General features: G+C 41.4%; 1 protein-coding gene across 1 annotated transcript in view; it reads right to left on the bottom strand.

Moving 5' to 3' along the window:
* The window catches only part of LOC128735310 (neuroligin-4, X-linked-like), a 163,768-nt gene extending 148,042 nt beyond the window's left edge, over nt 1-15,726 (bottom strand). Inside the window, exons 1-2 of the mRNA XM_053829799.1 lie at nt 15,421-15,726; nt 15,220-15,342 (exon numbers count right to left, since the gene is read on the bottom strand). Of these exons, the coding sequence (XP_053685774.1) occupies nt 15,220-15,342; nt 15,421-15,726 (429 nt within the window). The remainder of the gene's footprint in view (nt 1-15,219; nt 15,343-15,420) is intronic.
* Nucleotides 15,727-16,915: the final 1,189 nt, after the last annotated feature.

Below are 16,915 nucleotides of genomic sequence, written 5' to 3'. Positions count from 1 at the left end.
TGTCCATCGGACGTGCGTTCTGATTTCTGCCACAATGCTCTAGCTCCTGTCCCTGGGAGCTCTAGACCTTTTCCATTTCGAAATCAGCGCAAATTTACGGGCCCGGGCATGGAAGGGTTACCGACCGAGGACTCAGCGTGTTTGTTTCATGAGGTACGAGCCAACTGAAAAACTGCCAACCGGCAGTTGCCGCAATGGGAGTGGTAATTTTAAGCACTCACATGCGAGGGTGTGTGTCCTTGGGAATGCTGATACTGCGGTCTGCGTACGGAAAAAGGTTTCATTCGAACAAAACACGACACAGCTTGCCTGGCGGTTCATTCTACTGAATGAGCAAATTGAATCAAGTTCTCTCCCTGGGAATTATGTGCTATTTTGTTTCGGTATGCTTTGTGAAGTCTGTATAACCACGGTGGAATTATGGGAGAATTAAACAATAAAATAAACATAATTTACTCGAAACCCCTTTTTCTCTAGGCCATACTCGAAAGGTACACATAAACCGGCGGATGTTTACCGAAACTGAGTTAGGATTGCTCTAATTGGACTGCCGCTTGAAAGTTTAATGCGGCAGCGTAAACCGAATTAGTTGGGCTGTTAAACAGAAAAAATTAAGTTTATGCTTGAATGCTCTGGGGTATTTCGAGATGAAGTGTTGTGAATATTTCATTTCTGATTACAGAAAAATTGGATTTGAACCTTGCTATGTATAATCAAATTATCACAAGATTTATTAGATTACAACACGTTGGTAAAAAAACATCGACTTTGTTTTTATTAACTTATAATAACTAAATTTTTACTATGAATCTTTTTACTTTTTACCACCAACAAAGTGATGAAGTCTGCGGTAAAATTTCTATCCCAAAGCAATTAGAATATCATGGTATCATTACGGTAACGAAATCAAATGTTTAGATTCACTGCACCAAATCATCACCATCTGTGCTACTCTTTCTTTGAAGATAAATTCGTGTCAGTCTGTGTGAGCAGAACCGTACGACTCGACTCTATGGTTCTATTGAAGTCCTCATCGTTCGCATCGTTATCGTAAAAAGAGTGACATGGTAGCGGTTGTTCAATAGGATCCAACTTGTTAGAGGGTCTAGATGCTAGACCGATATACCGGCAAACCCACCACCATCATTATGGTCATCATCAGCATCAGCATCGGTATCATCATCATCGTCCTCATCATCGATGTAGGCCGCATGAGCCTGGCTCCATATGGGCAGTCGCAGTGAAAAACATGCAAAATCCATCTGTCTCTTTTGAATTATTAAGCACCAATTCAGTCGATCAGGACTCACTCATCTTTTCTAATTTGATTGGAGTTAAATTTCGGAAAATGAGTCGCTTCGAAAGGCCCCCGTTTGCTGTTGAACACACAAAACGGCTCAACAGTAGTGAAACCGGTCATACATAGTGGACTGTCGTTCGTATGTACCATATAGTCACGCTTCGTGTGGACCAATTGAACCGTCGCGTCGTCGTCGTCGTCGTTGTTGCTACCCGGGAGTGGGTGTGTATGTACAGTTAATGTAGAAGGCATTTTTTGATGAAAAGCAATCTGACTATCCCGGCCGACATGCAGAGGCAGAAGATTTTGTCGGAAAAGTTTAGCAGCTGTTTGCTGCCGGCGGTGGCTGGCATTAGCATACGACCGATTGTTACGAGTTTGTTTACGGGGAGGTCAAATGGAGTGGCAAAAGAAGGAAGATGTACTGCTTTGGGATGCTGTTTTCTTCCTTCAGGACTGGGGTTGACTGAACACACAACGTTCCAGCGCAGAGGAGCAGGGGAAGAAAGATTGGAATTGATCGTATTTCAATGAGTTTTTTCTACTTCAATTTGGGAGACAGATTGGATGAAGTTATTTGCTGAGATTCTGGTGGATATAAATGCAGAAATTTTTCACTGTTGAATATTGATTCACTGTAAACGAGCTTGAAACTTTCTCGCGCTCCACCCTCGGAGGAGACAGTTTGAGATTAACCGATTTAGAGATCAATTTTGGTAAATAGAAACAATTTATTGAAGGCATATGCTGTCTGCCCGTGATATAAATGGTTCATTTAGAAGGAGATTCAGGAAAGGAAACGAGTAGCGTAGTGTTCAGGCTTTTTTGTCAATAATTGGTAATTGAATTCGGTGAATATACGAGATTTTTTCAATTAAAAATGAAATTTAACTAAAAAAATTAAATTTTTCTCACTTTAGGGGTCCTTATGATTAAAAATGACTCACATTACTGAGCACAACGCCACTTCTTTTATATTCAATCCTGAGACTTTGGTCAAAATTTCAGCCAAATCGGTCAAAATTTTCAAATTTGAGACTATTTTTAAGAGTTACAGATTTTTTTTTGATTTTCATATATTCCCTAGAATTAAATAAAAAGAAAACTTATCTAAAACTCAACTTATCTAATTCCAAGTTTCGTATTCTACTACGACGCTCCAAAAACTTCTGTCAGATATATCATCCGTCTAACCTTACACGATTCCTATCTAGATACCCAGTTGTAATACTGAGCGGGAGATATTAGAAAGTATATATACAATATCCTGAAAATCCACCTTTTGATCCGAGGGTCCTAGGGCTAAATCAACACCAACAACGCGAACGGCTGCTGGAGGACATGGAGAGTTCCGGTGGCATTCCCTACATCGACAACGACCGCTGGAGACATGGGTCTCGGCGGCATCCCTTGCTACGACAAAGATCGCTGAGTAACAACGAGAGTCCCAACAGAACCCGCTGATTCGAAAACGACCGCTGTAGGACGCTAAGGGCCCCAGCGTCACCCTCTTTTTTATCAACGAACCGGAAGAGTACCGGTGATGGTCCCAATCCCAACTGTAACGACCGACAGTAAAAGACTTAGAGAGTCCCCGCAGCGTTTTGTAGCATAAGAACGGTTGCTGGAGGACATTTAGAGTCTGGGCGGAACAACCTGCTTGGCCAAAAAACGGCGAGAGTCCATTTGGTGCTCTCAACAACATCGACCGACCGCAAAAGAACATTGAGAGTTCCAACAGCGCTTCGTAGCAAATGAACGACCGATGGATAGATGACAACGGGAGTCCCAGCGGTTCCCCTACTTCGACAACGACCACTGTAGGAGATCAAGAACACCGGTGGAGCACCTACTTCAACGCCTCCCTGTTGAGCTCGAGGTAAGACGCTGGTCTAATAAGCTGGTCGTCGTATGTTCGAATATCGGCTGGGAGAGGCTGTTAAAGTCAAGAGGATCGTAGCACTGACCCCGCACTGTCCTGTATTCTAACAGCTGGTTGCGAAGTCTGTCGTATAAAAACAGAAGGTCAAATTTCGATAACGGAATTAGCACCCAGGCTTTACTTTTACCTACTTCAATAATGACTGCTGGAGAACATTGTGGGTTTCAGCGGCCTCTACTTCATCAGCGATCGCTCAAGGACAATGACGATCGCGGCAGTGTCCCAACTTTGACAAAGATTGCTCAAGAACGACGAGAGTATCGGTGGGCAAGGGCCGCGCGTTAACGACAAGGTCGTCAGAGTCCGTTTATGGCAGTCAGTATGGCATCGAATATCACCCTTCCCTTCCCTTCTTCAATGTACCAACATGCTCCCATAGACTCGGGAAACCATCACAAAAAATAAAATTAGTTTATCTAACCTGCTAGCCGTAATAAGATCTTGCAACTCGAAGTACTAAACATTGCATTCTATAGGTTCTATTATTTTTTGGGGGATAAATTACACTAAATACTGATATTTCTTTCCAATTAAAACTCATCACTATATTATTACTTTTTCGCCGTCAATTTTTCATTAATTTTTTTCGGCCGTTCCAGTCGTTTCATCACTCGCGAAACTTAACTTGAGACGCAGAAAACTTTAATTTACAACCAGAACAGTTATTTGGAAAGATATTACAATGATTTTGCCCAAACTGTTCACTTTAATTGATATGAAAAATTGTAGTTCGTTTCGATTGCAATTTCGAATCCGCGACCGTCGTTGTTGTACGTTACCAAGGAAACGGGTGTATATGTGCCATTTTTACGTTGAGCATGAAATTGACAAATAATTTTCGCTATTAAATTAACGGTCGTTGAGTGTCGAAAATATACTTATAAAATTCACCGTAAACGGCATTTTATGTGATAGAATTACTGTCGGATCTCGTTCAAGAGCAAATAGATACGCGATTCTACGTTTCATAATTGTTCATGACAGATTATTACCTACTACTAGCAACTCTGTTCTCGTCGCGAAAGTGCTGAAATCAGTAAAAAATGCAACTGGAATCTGACGACCTTCACCTTAATCTTGTGGTTTTGGATTTACAGGTGTATGAACCAAGAATTTGCTCCGACCATGTCTTGGAAAAGCAACTTCTTGCGTCCAAATCGGTTCAGCAATCACCGACACACACACACAAACACACACACACACACACACACACACACACACACACGCACACAAACACATATATTCGTCAGGGCATGTGATGCTACCATGCCCAGAAAACAGGAACCGAGAAAAGAGCGCCGACCGGCTTATTGGTGGAATGCAGCAATTAGCAACCATCGTGCAAGTTGTCTCAAAGCCGGAAGACGCGTCCAAAGAGCCAGAACTGAACGGGAGATAAAACAAAGTAAACGCTACTGCTTCAAGGAGTTGTGCCGAGAAGTAGACGCCAACCCCTGGGGTGACGCGTACCGAATCGTTATGGCGAAAGTAAAAGGTCCTGTGACAATTGGGGAGTTGTGTCCGAATAAGCTGAAGGCTATCGTGGAGGGGCTTTTTTCGACGCACGGCCTTACGATGTGGCCAACAATACCGTACGGTCCAGAAGCGAGGGCTAGCGCTGATGGTCTGCAAGTCTCAATCGATGAAATAATGGCAGTGGCAAGACAGCTAAAAATGAAGAAGGTCCCTGGTCCTGATGGGATTCCTAACCTGGCTCTTAAGGCAGCAATACAAGCGTTCCCGGATTTGTTCAGGACCGTGCTGCAGAAGCTAATGCTGTCGCCGAAGCCAGGGAAGCCTGCGGGGGATCCAGTGTCACACAGGCCGATATCTCTACTGGACACATGCGGAAAACTCCTGGAGAAGATAATCCTGAATAGGCTTACGAGGTATACAGAAGGTGAACACGGTCTGTCAAACATGCAGATTGGGTTCCGGAAAGGGAAGTCCACTGTGGATGCAATTCGGACAGTGATCGAGCGAGCCGAGAAGTCGTCCAAACAGAGGCGAAGAGGAGATCGTTTTTGCACCGTTGTAACGATCGACGTAAAAAACGCCTTTAACAGCGCCAGTTGGGAGGCCATTGCTGAATCGCTGCATAGAATGCATGTCCCGGGATATCTATGCAGAATACTGAGGAGTTACTTCAAGAATCGGACGCTTGTTTACGAGACCACCGAGGGGCGCAAAACGATGAACATTACGTCTGGAGTCCCACAAGGCTCCATCCTTGGCCCAACGCACTGGAACGGAGTATACAACGGTGTACTGTCTCTGAAGCTGCCTAGACGCGCCGAGATCGTCGGCTTTGAAGATGACATCGTGCTATCGGTGACAGGCGAGTCACTGGAGGAGGTAGAAATGCTGGTGAAAGAGGCAATTAGAACTATCGAGAACTGGATGCGTGGTGCAAAGCTACAAATCGCCCACCATAAAACGGAGGTTCTGCTAGTTAGCAACTGTAAGGCCATACAACATGCAGTCGTCACCGTCGGAGAGCACATTATTACTTCAACGCGCACAGTCAAGCATCTGGGAGTAATGACAGACGACCGGTTGAACTTCAACTGCCACGTCGACTATGCTTGCAAGAAGGCGGCGAAGGCTATCAATGCGATAGCCAGAATCATGCCGAATTGTTACGGGCCGAGTAGTAGTAAGCGGAGACTGCTGGCTAGTGTGCCACCATCGATACTGTATTACTGCGGTATGGAGGTCCAGCCTGGATCGCAGCACTACGATCGAAGCGGAATCGCGTGAAGCTGAATAGTACCTTCCGACTCATGCCTGTAAGAGTTGCCAGTGCATATAGAACAATATCGTCGGAGGCAGTATGTGTTATCGCTGGAATGACCCCCTCAGTATCATGCTCGTGGAAGATAACGACTGCTACGGACGAAGAAACATCAGAGGAGCCCGGAAGCTGGCGAGAGAAGAGTCGCTGAGCAAATGGCAGCAAGAGTGGGATAGGGCCGAGAATGGTAGATGGACACACCGACTCATACCGGTTCTGTCAACCTGGTTTAACAGGAAACATGGAGACGTCGAGTTCCACTTGACGCAGTTTCTCTCGGGTCACGGTTGCTTCAGGCAATACCTGCACCGGTTCGGGCACGCTGCGACACCATTCTGCCCGGAATGCAGAGAGACGGTAGAAACACCACAGCATGTGGTTTTTGAATGTCCTCGATTTGCCGCGATACGAAGGGAGATGCCGCCCCTGACGGTGGAGAAGAGACGGGAAGAGAGCGTGTGGAATGCCGTCACCGGCGTTTTAGCACAGATTATGTTGCAACTGCAACGACAGTGGAGAAACGACCAGCGAACTACTAATCCCAATTAGCGTTGTCTCGACAGACGCATCGGTGGAGCGACGAGCGCGACGGAGCAAACCAAGTTTGACAGAAACACTACGAGGGCGGCCGTGAGAGGATGGTTGTAATGTTGGTCGCTATCCCTGGATCGGTTCGCGTCTCGGCAGGTGAAGGGGAAGTGCAGTGGCGAACTCGACGGAGCAGTGCTTCGCCTAACAAGAAACCCTGCGAGGGTGGCCGTGAGGAGATGGAAGTCATGACGGTCGCCATTTTTGAATCGGAACTCGTCTTGACAGGTGCAAGGAAAGTGGACGGTGAAGGAGAATGTAGTAGCAACAAGAATGGCAGAACCCTGCGAGGGTGAATGTGAAGGAGTGGACGTTATGACGGTCATCTCCGGATCGGGGTGTACAGACACAGCCTCCCCCCGAAGTAATACTTAACGGTAGTTCCGGGGGGGTTAAGGTCAGACGCGCGTGAGGTTTTTAGTGGGTTAGAGTCCCACACTGTGCCACGTGATGTAGCAATATATCATTAGTGTGCCTGGCATTGAGCGTTTCCTCACGTAAAAAAACACACACACAGTTTTTCGGAAGTTTTGTTTTTCGGCTTTGCAGTCAAATTGCTGATAGAAACGAACGTTATTCTTCTACTTCCAACCTTTCGATTTATACTAAATCTTTTTCAAGGATTAGCAAAATATTGTTTTTCGCAAAATATTGATAGTTCGGCTGCCTCCATGCCGTTAAAACTTTGGCAGGCCCCCGGATACGTTCGAAACTCGTTACCAAAGTTGGCTTATACCGATCTGGCTCTCAACATGGTCTTCATAAGGGACTGTGTCAACCCTAGCATGTCCTCCCTGATTGCAAAGATAACCATGAGATCACGAGAAGCGTCTATCTACAATGAGCGGAAATAACGGGCCGGAGTGGAGATCCAAAAACATGGAGAATAAAGAACCAAAACCTAAGAAAAAACTACAAGGTATACAGCCCTAAGGGTTGTACGAAAGGGTGACGTAGGACTGTGTCATATAATACACATTATATTGATACCATGTTTTAATCGATGAAGTATAACTTTATGTCTGTTCATTAAATCAAAGACTAATGTAAACTGCATTTCTGGCATATGCATATTTGAGTATTTGTGAGTATCATTGTTTGAGTGTTTATTTGTAAAAGAAGAGCGAAATATTCTGATTTAATTCTTCATTGAATCAATGATGGTTTTAAAAAAACCGTTTGAAATTGTTTGGTGGCCCTGAAAAGAACTATGTTTGAGCTGATAGCACTTCTTAAAAATCAGTTCTATAATTATTGTTGCCAATATATAGATGGATGTCGCTATTCGGTCCTTTAGACTCTAGGATGATGGTTGCCCGCTAATACAGGAGTGATAGGAAATACCAAATCACTGTAAAGTAGAAATGGATTAGTTTTATCAAAATAGTGACCGTCCGTCAGTGCGATCGTGCGGTAAATGAGCAGACGGCGAACCTGGTGTGCGATTTTATAGTCACTGGCACTGCCGTTGCTACTTGTAAGCTAGTGTAGGTATGGGAGAAACCAGATCGGCTGCTGCTGCTGCTCAAATAATTATCCGAATGGAACGTTAATCATTTAGAAAGTGTAGAAAAATCTTTCCATTCTTTGATTACTATAGTTCTTATAAGAACTGTTTAAGACCACAACGGCCTACTGCTGAATTTGCTGCCCGTCAGTCGATCCGTTTCCATTTGCCTTCAGTGTTGGTTTGCGAAAATTACCGCCAAAATGCCATTGGGTTTGCCTCGAATTGTCATCGAAGATGACATTAATTGCCGCAAAAGTCCTTGGATTTGCCTCCAGTTGCCGCCAAAATGCTATCGTTTTTACCTCCCAATTGCTATCGGTGTTGCCTCCGATCGCTGGAGTTGCCGCCAAATGCCGTTGCTTTCGCCACCAATAGCCGTCGATGATAAATACTGACCGTCCGTCAGTGCGATTGTGCGATGAATGAGCAGACGGCAAACCAAGAGTACCATTTTATAGTCACTGGCACTGCCGCTGCTGCTTGTAAGCTAGTGTAGGTGGTGGAGGAAACCATATCGGCTGCTGCTGCTTAAATGATTGTCCGACACTGATTGAGCAAGCTATCGAACAATTTCGCATGTCTGCGATGGGGATAATGCAAAATGTAACGTAAAGTGCATCATGTGGGGTTCACGTTGGCCATTGCCCGCTGATTCCACTTGTCTTCGGGGTCGGTGTTGCCGTCAATAGCCATCGATGTTGCCAATTGGATTGGAAAAAGGGTGTGGCTTACAAAGTGGTCTCAAAGGTTATCATTTGGATCCAAATCCTTTGGTGTATCTAATTGTCGTCCGTGCCTGTGAAGCTAGGTGATCACAAGGGAAATGTGTGGGAAAATTCGACCTTAAAACTTTACACACATTTTCACTATTTAGCGTATAAAAAATTATTATTAGTATGTTACTATAAAATTGCTGGACATTTTATCTATCCAACGACATATTAACTGTTATGTTTCGTTCAGTAGTATAGTAGCTATTAGCGTTTGAAATATTTCATTCAAACGTTACACTTCTATTTCTCGTTTTTACAAAGTGCTACCCAGTCCCAGTATAGTAAACAAAGACGTAGTCCTACGTCAATACCGGTTTTAACCCCGATGACCGCAGAATCTCCCATTAGCTGCATATCACAACAAGAAACCCAGGAAGCGGGTGGTCCCTCGACGACCCAAATGTTTACTCTGATAGTCAATATTGGTGAAATCCAAGAAGTTCTACTTGGGAGAACCGCTATGACGGAAGTCAAAAGAAAAGCGAACGAACACTATGGGTTCAAAGATAGCATAGGATAGGCATCAGGCATTTAGCGACGAGCATTCAAATTGCGATAGCTGGTAACGGGTAACAACTAAAATTTTGGAATTTTTTTGAGGCCCCTATACTCCGCAACAAATGAGCTCAGAGAGAAATAAGAGTATGCATGTGTTAGCTCTCTCTCTCTTCTTATTGTCAATATTTTTTGTTTTGTTTATGCTTGCCTTGTTTTGCTTAAAATGACGTCGAAACAAGAAGCATTTCGGGAGCGCGTTGTACACTTCTACAAACTGCCACAGAACTCTCGGCAAAAAGTATACGGTACAACATTTGAAAAGCGAATATGTTGCGACTTCGACTGTTTACCATATCCTAAGATGCCCTACAACTATTCGCAAGCAAGGTAGTGGAAGACCAGCCAAAATTATAGACGCAGACGGGCATCGTTCTCGTTCTCGTGCCTTCAAAAACAAGACCTCTGGTTTGGCTATCAATTAAGATGTGCCCCAGACGAATGTTTGAAGAAAATTTTGATCCCGTTTCTACAAAAACATCATGCGGATGGACAATACGTGTTTTGGTCGGATAGAGCTTCATCGTATTACGCCCAAAAAACACAATCGTTCCTAAATACCTATTCGATCCCATTTTTACCTGAAAACCACGACCCGAAAAATCTTTCTCAGTGCGCTCATTCGAAGATTTCTTCGGGATTTTGAGCTCCTTGGTGTATAAAAATAACTGGAGTGCCACGAATTGCAAACAGTTGATTGGTGGAATCAAGAGATGCATTCGAAAAGTTGACATGACGGCCGTACAACGCTCCTGTTTCGACGTCAAATGAAAACTTCGCTGAAGAGCCGGTTACGGAGCGTTTTCAAATGTACACTAATTTTTTTTTTCAACAATGGATAATGTATCTTTCATTTCGGTAAATCAGATCTTCTTCATGTATCTTTGTCTTTTTTTACAGCCTGAGAAAAAATTCCAAAATTTTAGTTGCCACCCGTTATATATACCCTGATAAATCGTATCTGATTCACAAAACTAACATATGCGTACTAATTTGGAGGTCATATACGTACTACAAAATATACATTAACAATTCAACTTTATAAGTCTCTGTATGCGATAAGATCCGACTCAAAGCGTTTAGTTTTATTATGCTATACAATTCTGTACTGAAAGTCGTAGGTCAATCACTTGCTATCGTCAAATACGACAGAATAGAAACTTATGTGCGTTCCATTAGACTATATTTACGATCCTGAATTCATTAAAAGTCAATAACGATAATTTTCGTACATTGATATACGAGTTGGTGTTTGCTGGGTATCTACTCAATAACAAAATGTGTTATCAATGTATCTCCATATCTATTCAATAACAAAATATAGCATTCTACCACAGTTTGATATTGTTTTTACATTATTTTGCTCTTCGCTCCTGCTCGGGAGGAGCCAGCAAAGCCAAATCAAACAATTATTTTTGATTTTCAATATTAATATTTAAATCAAATGGTTCTTTTCAGGGCCACCATATTCACAAGAGGAGTTAGCATCGAAGTTTTCATTAATACTCAAGATTTCAATGCAATACTTTGCCTAACGTAGTCCTACGTCGAACTTGCTACTCAGATGCCGTTTAAATTAATGTATGTATCAAGTATATTCTACCCAAGAATACTGAATGGATGCACCATTGTATCAGGTAAGTATTAAACCGTAATTTTAAAAAACTCTTTTCCTCGTTTGAGCTTAGCTTAATTAAAATACCGCTGTCAGGCTAAGAGTTCCGTGGGTTAGAACCAGATTATTCGAACTCGGTCGAACATCGGAAATCAACAAGCTTTACCTAGGACCTTATGATTCCCCGATATTGCGTAACTTATTAACCATGAGAACTACGATTCGCAACTGTCCACTGAAGTAGTGGAAATATATGTATCTGTAAAGATAGATATTATCAAATATAATTTTCTCCTGGTACGCTCGTTGGTTCTAAGGTTTTATGTTTCTTGTTACAATTATTTTTCTTAATACAAAACACCTTTTGTATCTGAAAGTTTAGTTAAAAACAAAGATAAAAACAAAAGGTCAAAAAGTAGCATAAGAAGGAAGCCAACAACTTTGGAATCCCTTCCGCTGTCGGTCTCTGTTATTTTTGAACATATTTTCCCCGTTCCGGGATTTTCTCTCGACACGGGTCGGACGGATGTTGTAAATATTTCATTCCCCCCCTCTCCCCGCCTCCGCTCGCAGCCTGGGCATGCCAGTCTAGACAATAATGTATTTGCTTCATTCGTAGTTTGACCGACCGCCTTAAATAGTGCTTTCATTAGATTTTGGTTTTTGTGTCACAGTATGTTGATAGAGCGTATAGTAAATGCTGCTTGGCCGGTTCTGTTCGTTGATGTGCTATGTGTTAAGGTTGTTTATATACATTACCGGAATTCTCGGAATGACCCAATCTGCAATATGAAACGGAGTCTAATCTTTTGTTAGTACCCTAAAAAACCTATGGTTTATTTCAAAGATTTGATAAGACACTCCTATTGTTTTACCAACTGGGCGTTCATATTTATGATTGATGCTGCAAATTGACTGGCCAAAACTACAAACGAAAAAAAAACATACTGTTGAAGCAAAAGGCTGTAAGCTTTCCATATATTCTCGGGGTTGGTTGGATCGATTTCAAGAATATGTTTTACGACCTTTTAGAATCACATAATTTTAAGATTCATTTCTACACGGATCTTCACCGACCTTGAACTAACAATATAGCACAGCCAGCACAAATTATATCCATCCGAAACTTCTTTCCGGATGGAAACGCTAGAAAACTAATTTAGTAAATTTATACCTAAAGTACAAAATCTGAAACTAGCTCCAGTCCAGACCGTGGGAAGAACCGTATACAAAAGAACGGTTCCAGTCTTCCACAGCGAGCACTCTAACAAGATTCAAGATTCGCGTAGGTACCACTATCAGACCGGCTATACGGTTAAAGTTTTGCTATTTCGTACGCTGTAAGTTTTTCGACTACTCATGCAAGTACGCGAGAGAAGAAGAAAAGATTTTCAAAACTAATATGTGAACTTTCACCATCCATATACGTCTTCCTGGACGAGTTGGGAAAGTTTCATACGGTAAGGTGTATTAAAAATCTGTTGAATGAAATTGTTATTTGTTTTCCACGAGCCATGAATAATTTTGAAGAATGTTTTGCCTTTCTACTATATAAATATATAGTATAAAGGTATAGAAATCACTTGGAAAACCGGAAATGGAAAGAAGGTCCTGCGGGCCGAATGTTAAATACAATTCGACTCAGTTTCGAAAACTGAGCATTTTCTGTGTGTGTGTATGTATGTGTGTGTGTGTGTGTGTGTGTGTGTGTGTGTATGTGTGTGTGTGTGTATGTGACGCTTTTAATCTCACTCACTTTTCTCGGAGATGGCTGGACCGATTTTAATGTTCTTAGTGTCAAATGAAAGGTCTAGGTGTCCCATTGGTCGCTATTGAATTTCATACTGATCAGACTTTTAGTTCTAAAGTTATGTATAAAAATATGAAAAATATGGGACTTCATTATCTCATAGGTCCCTTAACCGATTTGAACAAAATTGATTGCATATGAAAGAGGAGCCTTGCAAAACCTTAACTTCCAAATTTCATGACGATTGGGCTTGTAGTTCGAAAGTTACATAAAGAAATGTGAAAAAATAATATTTAAAACATATTTTTGTAACATATAAGCATTAATTCAATGAAAAACATCACACATTTTATTATTATTTGAAAATAACTGCTGAGATCTATCAAACGAAACCGAGTTATTTAAAATTGGACGGTTCATTCAAAAGTTATTTAAACTTTAACACTTAAGCACCGTATATTAAACCGTTAAAACGTGTGAAATCAAAACAAATGTTGATTGTATTTAATGCGTGTGATGTATGTGTGTATGTATGTATGTATGTATGTATGAATGTATGTATGTATGTATGTATGTATGTATGTATGTATGTATGTATGTATTATGTATGTATGTATGCATGTATGTATGTATGTATGTATGTATGTATGTATGTATGTATGTATGTATGTATGTATGTATGTATGTATGTATGTATGTATGTATGTATGTATGTATGTATGTATGTATGTATGTATGTATGTATGTATGTATGTATGTATGTATGTATGTATGTATGTATGTATGTATGTATGTATGTATGTATGTATGTATGTATGTATGTATGTATGTATGTATGTATGTATGTATGTACGTATGTATGTATATATGTATATATGTATATATGTATGTATGTATGTATGTGTGTATGTGATCCCCAGCAACAATGTGAGTTTGATTGTACTCTTATGGTGGTTTTCATGACCAATTGTGGTCTTGAATGCTATCATAAGAGTGTAATAAAACTCAAATTGTTACTTGGGATGACAATTTGCAATTTTTAAATTTGCATTGAAATTCAAGAAAAGTCTTCAAGAAATTGTCTGAAGTTTTTGAAGCCTCTTAGTGGAATACGAAATTTGAAATTAAAGAAAAGAAAAAACTTTTACCGACTAAATTCCACTATTTAATATTTATTCGCGACAGATACGTATACGCTTTGGAATAAGACACTCATGAAGCCTGCACGTCGTAGGCGAACTACGTATCTGTTGCAAATAAATATTAAATAGTGGGATTCAATCGAAAAGCTTTTTCTTTTCTTTGATTTCAGTTCACTTGCTGTTACTCACAATTGTACACGAAAAGCAAACAGCGAAGAAAAGCAGTTAATTTAAGCATGTAGGTCTTTTTAATCAATAGATACTAGAGCTTAGAAATGTTACATGAAAAATAGTCCTGAAGTAAACGTTGCACGGTAGTAATTTTGTAAGATTTGTTTTCGTTAATGACATTTTAAAGGACAGATGTCTTATGTCATGTATCATGTTTCAACAAATAAATCAAAAATGACAAGCACTGAAAATCATATCGATCATATTTCCTATGCTCAAGCATGTTTAAGGCGCAGCTTGCACTATTTTTCGACCTCATCTTGTTTTCCTAACCCTCTAACATTGTAAAAACGATGCGATTAAGCTAATGACTATCTTTTCATGAAAGTACATTCAAAAGAAGCTCAAGTTTTGATTTTCATGAAAAAATAATTATCTGAAGGAGCGCCAGCTAAGAAAAAGTTCAATTTCTCTTTTTCATATCTAATGCTCTATTCAGTTATTTTTTCTAATTCAGATATATCGCAAAATTGAAGCCAAGCAAACTAATAGTAAAATTTTGAGATTAATCATTTTGTTGTCGATATCCTTTGTCTTCAAAAGCGAAGTATAATAATAATTTTTCTGAACTCTTGTTTTTCAAAGATGCTAACTTTTGAACGCATGGTATTAATTAATTATCAAAAAATCTGTTTTGAACACATATTTCATATTGTCAATGCAAAACAAGTTTCGTATATGGCTCTGAAGCCCAACAGTTAAGGCCGACCGATTATAAAACTAAATAAGGTGTTACAAGTATTTACGCACCCAAGGAAAGAAAATTTAATTATTCTACGCAATACGTTGGTAATTTTACTGGCAAATAAGGATTTTGAGGAATACGGAACGGATATTTAAAAATATAGTCAAGTTAATTATACATAGACGTTCCTGAGAAATTAAATAATGATTATTGTGGCAGTAGAAAGGCTACGTCACGCCGCTAGGTGGATTAATTCGGGTTTTTCATCAATATTAGCTATACTTGTAGTGGCATAGAATATGGTTTTAGATCAAATAAGACAATGCAATCCTACCTGTGGACAAACTGGCCCAAACGTATCCGCCAGTTTGGTTCCTTTCCAGGGGGGTAACTTTTTCGGAGGTTCAAATCGCAAATTTACAACCGGAGGGGTGGCGTAGGGCACTGCTTTGAACACCTTCAGGATGAAAAATAAACCAAATACAATCAAATTAGTAGATGCTTCAGAGAAAAATACAGCAAATCGATTGCCTACCTCCACCGGTTCCAGGTACTTGGAGTTCAGCTCCAGGATCACACCACGAATCGCTCCGGATTTGGTTTCCACAATGCGTGAGCTGTAGCGGGGTCCGGCCCCGATCGGCACTACTAGCCAACCGGCCAGAATAATTGTCAACAGCCAATAACACGCGCCCCAGTTGCAACTGGAACGAACAGGACTGGATCGGGCCGAAAGCGACGTCCCGGCTGCTGCTACTGGCGAATGCCGATCGTCCCTATCTGGATGGCTCTGCTGGCTCTGGTGGTCGTTAGTGATTGTTGGCCCATCGTGGGCCCGCATTGTACAGTGGGTATTGGCGGTTGGGGAACATTACCGGTCCCCGTCATGAGGATCGGCCATCACACACCCCACCAGCAGCAGTGCTCGGAGCAGTGCACTTTGAACGCTCCCCGCGCGAGTGAATCTGTTTTTATTTTCCCGAGGTAGGAAGAAAAAACTACAGCAGATTCTGGTTTTCTATTTCATAAAACTAGCAGCAGTTTATTTCCTAAACTAACAATGCAGCGCTCCCAAATTGGACATATCGATTTCGCAGAAACAGGCTAGCAAATTTTCCCACTCAATTTCCGATTGGTATAAACTGCTGTGCTAACGAAACTCTTTGTTCTCGTATTGAATTTTTTCCCCGTCTATCGCTTTTATATGTTTGTCCACCCCCGTCGATGCCAATGAAAAGAAAAAAACTTGCCAAATGAAGCTCCACACTTTCGTGTGTTCACGCTTTGATTATTTCGTAAATCCACTCCGGCTTCGAATATCGCCCAATAAAAATCCAAATCCGAAAAAATCTAGTTTAGCTTAATGGTTCAAATGGCTCAACTTTTCACGTTATTTTTTGCGCACTGTTCAATAAATCGATGTTAATTTTACAACGGGTACATGTTTTTATGACTTTCCTATACTAACACACCCACTTCACACACAACCACAACCCCATACGCGCCGCCCGGCTTCACCCGGGAGAGCACTTTGCGCCCCGCCACACTCACACGCGACGAGCTTGTTGCGAATGGAAATTTTCCTCCAAGTCACATAAATTTCGCGTTTTATAGTACCATTGCTGATGGGCCGGCACCGTCGTAAATATGGATGAATGCATGAATCGCACGCGTGTCCCTTTTTGCTGCCGATGATGTTGTTGTTGTTGTTGTTGTTGTTATTATTGTTGTTGTGTCGCTCCTGATGGCGGCTATATGGCTTCCGGTGCATTCAACGGGCCCCACCGGATGCCACCGCGAAGGAGGGTGCAAAATTATGACACCGTTGTCGCACGTGGTACCTTCGCGGTGTGTTGCACGTTGAATTCAATTTCACTGTCTGCAAGCAAGAAACGACGGCCGCAGCCACGGACAAGTGAGTGCACGGCGGCTTTTTTTATGAATCACTGCAAAAAAAAAAGAAAAGAGAGAAAGGATAGAAAGTTGTTAGACTTTGAATGGACCGACGACCGGTTATGCTACGATTCAGT

This window comes from Sabethes cyaneus, chromosome 2 (assembly GCF_943734655.1).
Source record: "Sabethes cyaneus chromosome 2, idSabCyanKW18_F2, whole genome shotgun sequence".
Lineage (NCBI taxonomy): Eukaryota > Metazoa > Arthropoda > Insecta > Diptera > Culicidae > Sabethes > Sabethes cyaneus.
Note: the sequence above shows the minus strand (reverse complement) of the source record. Positions and strands in the feature narration are given on the sequence as shown.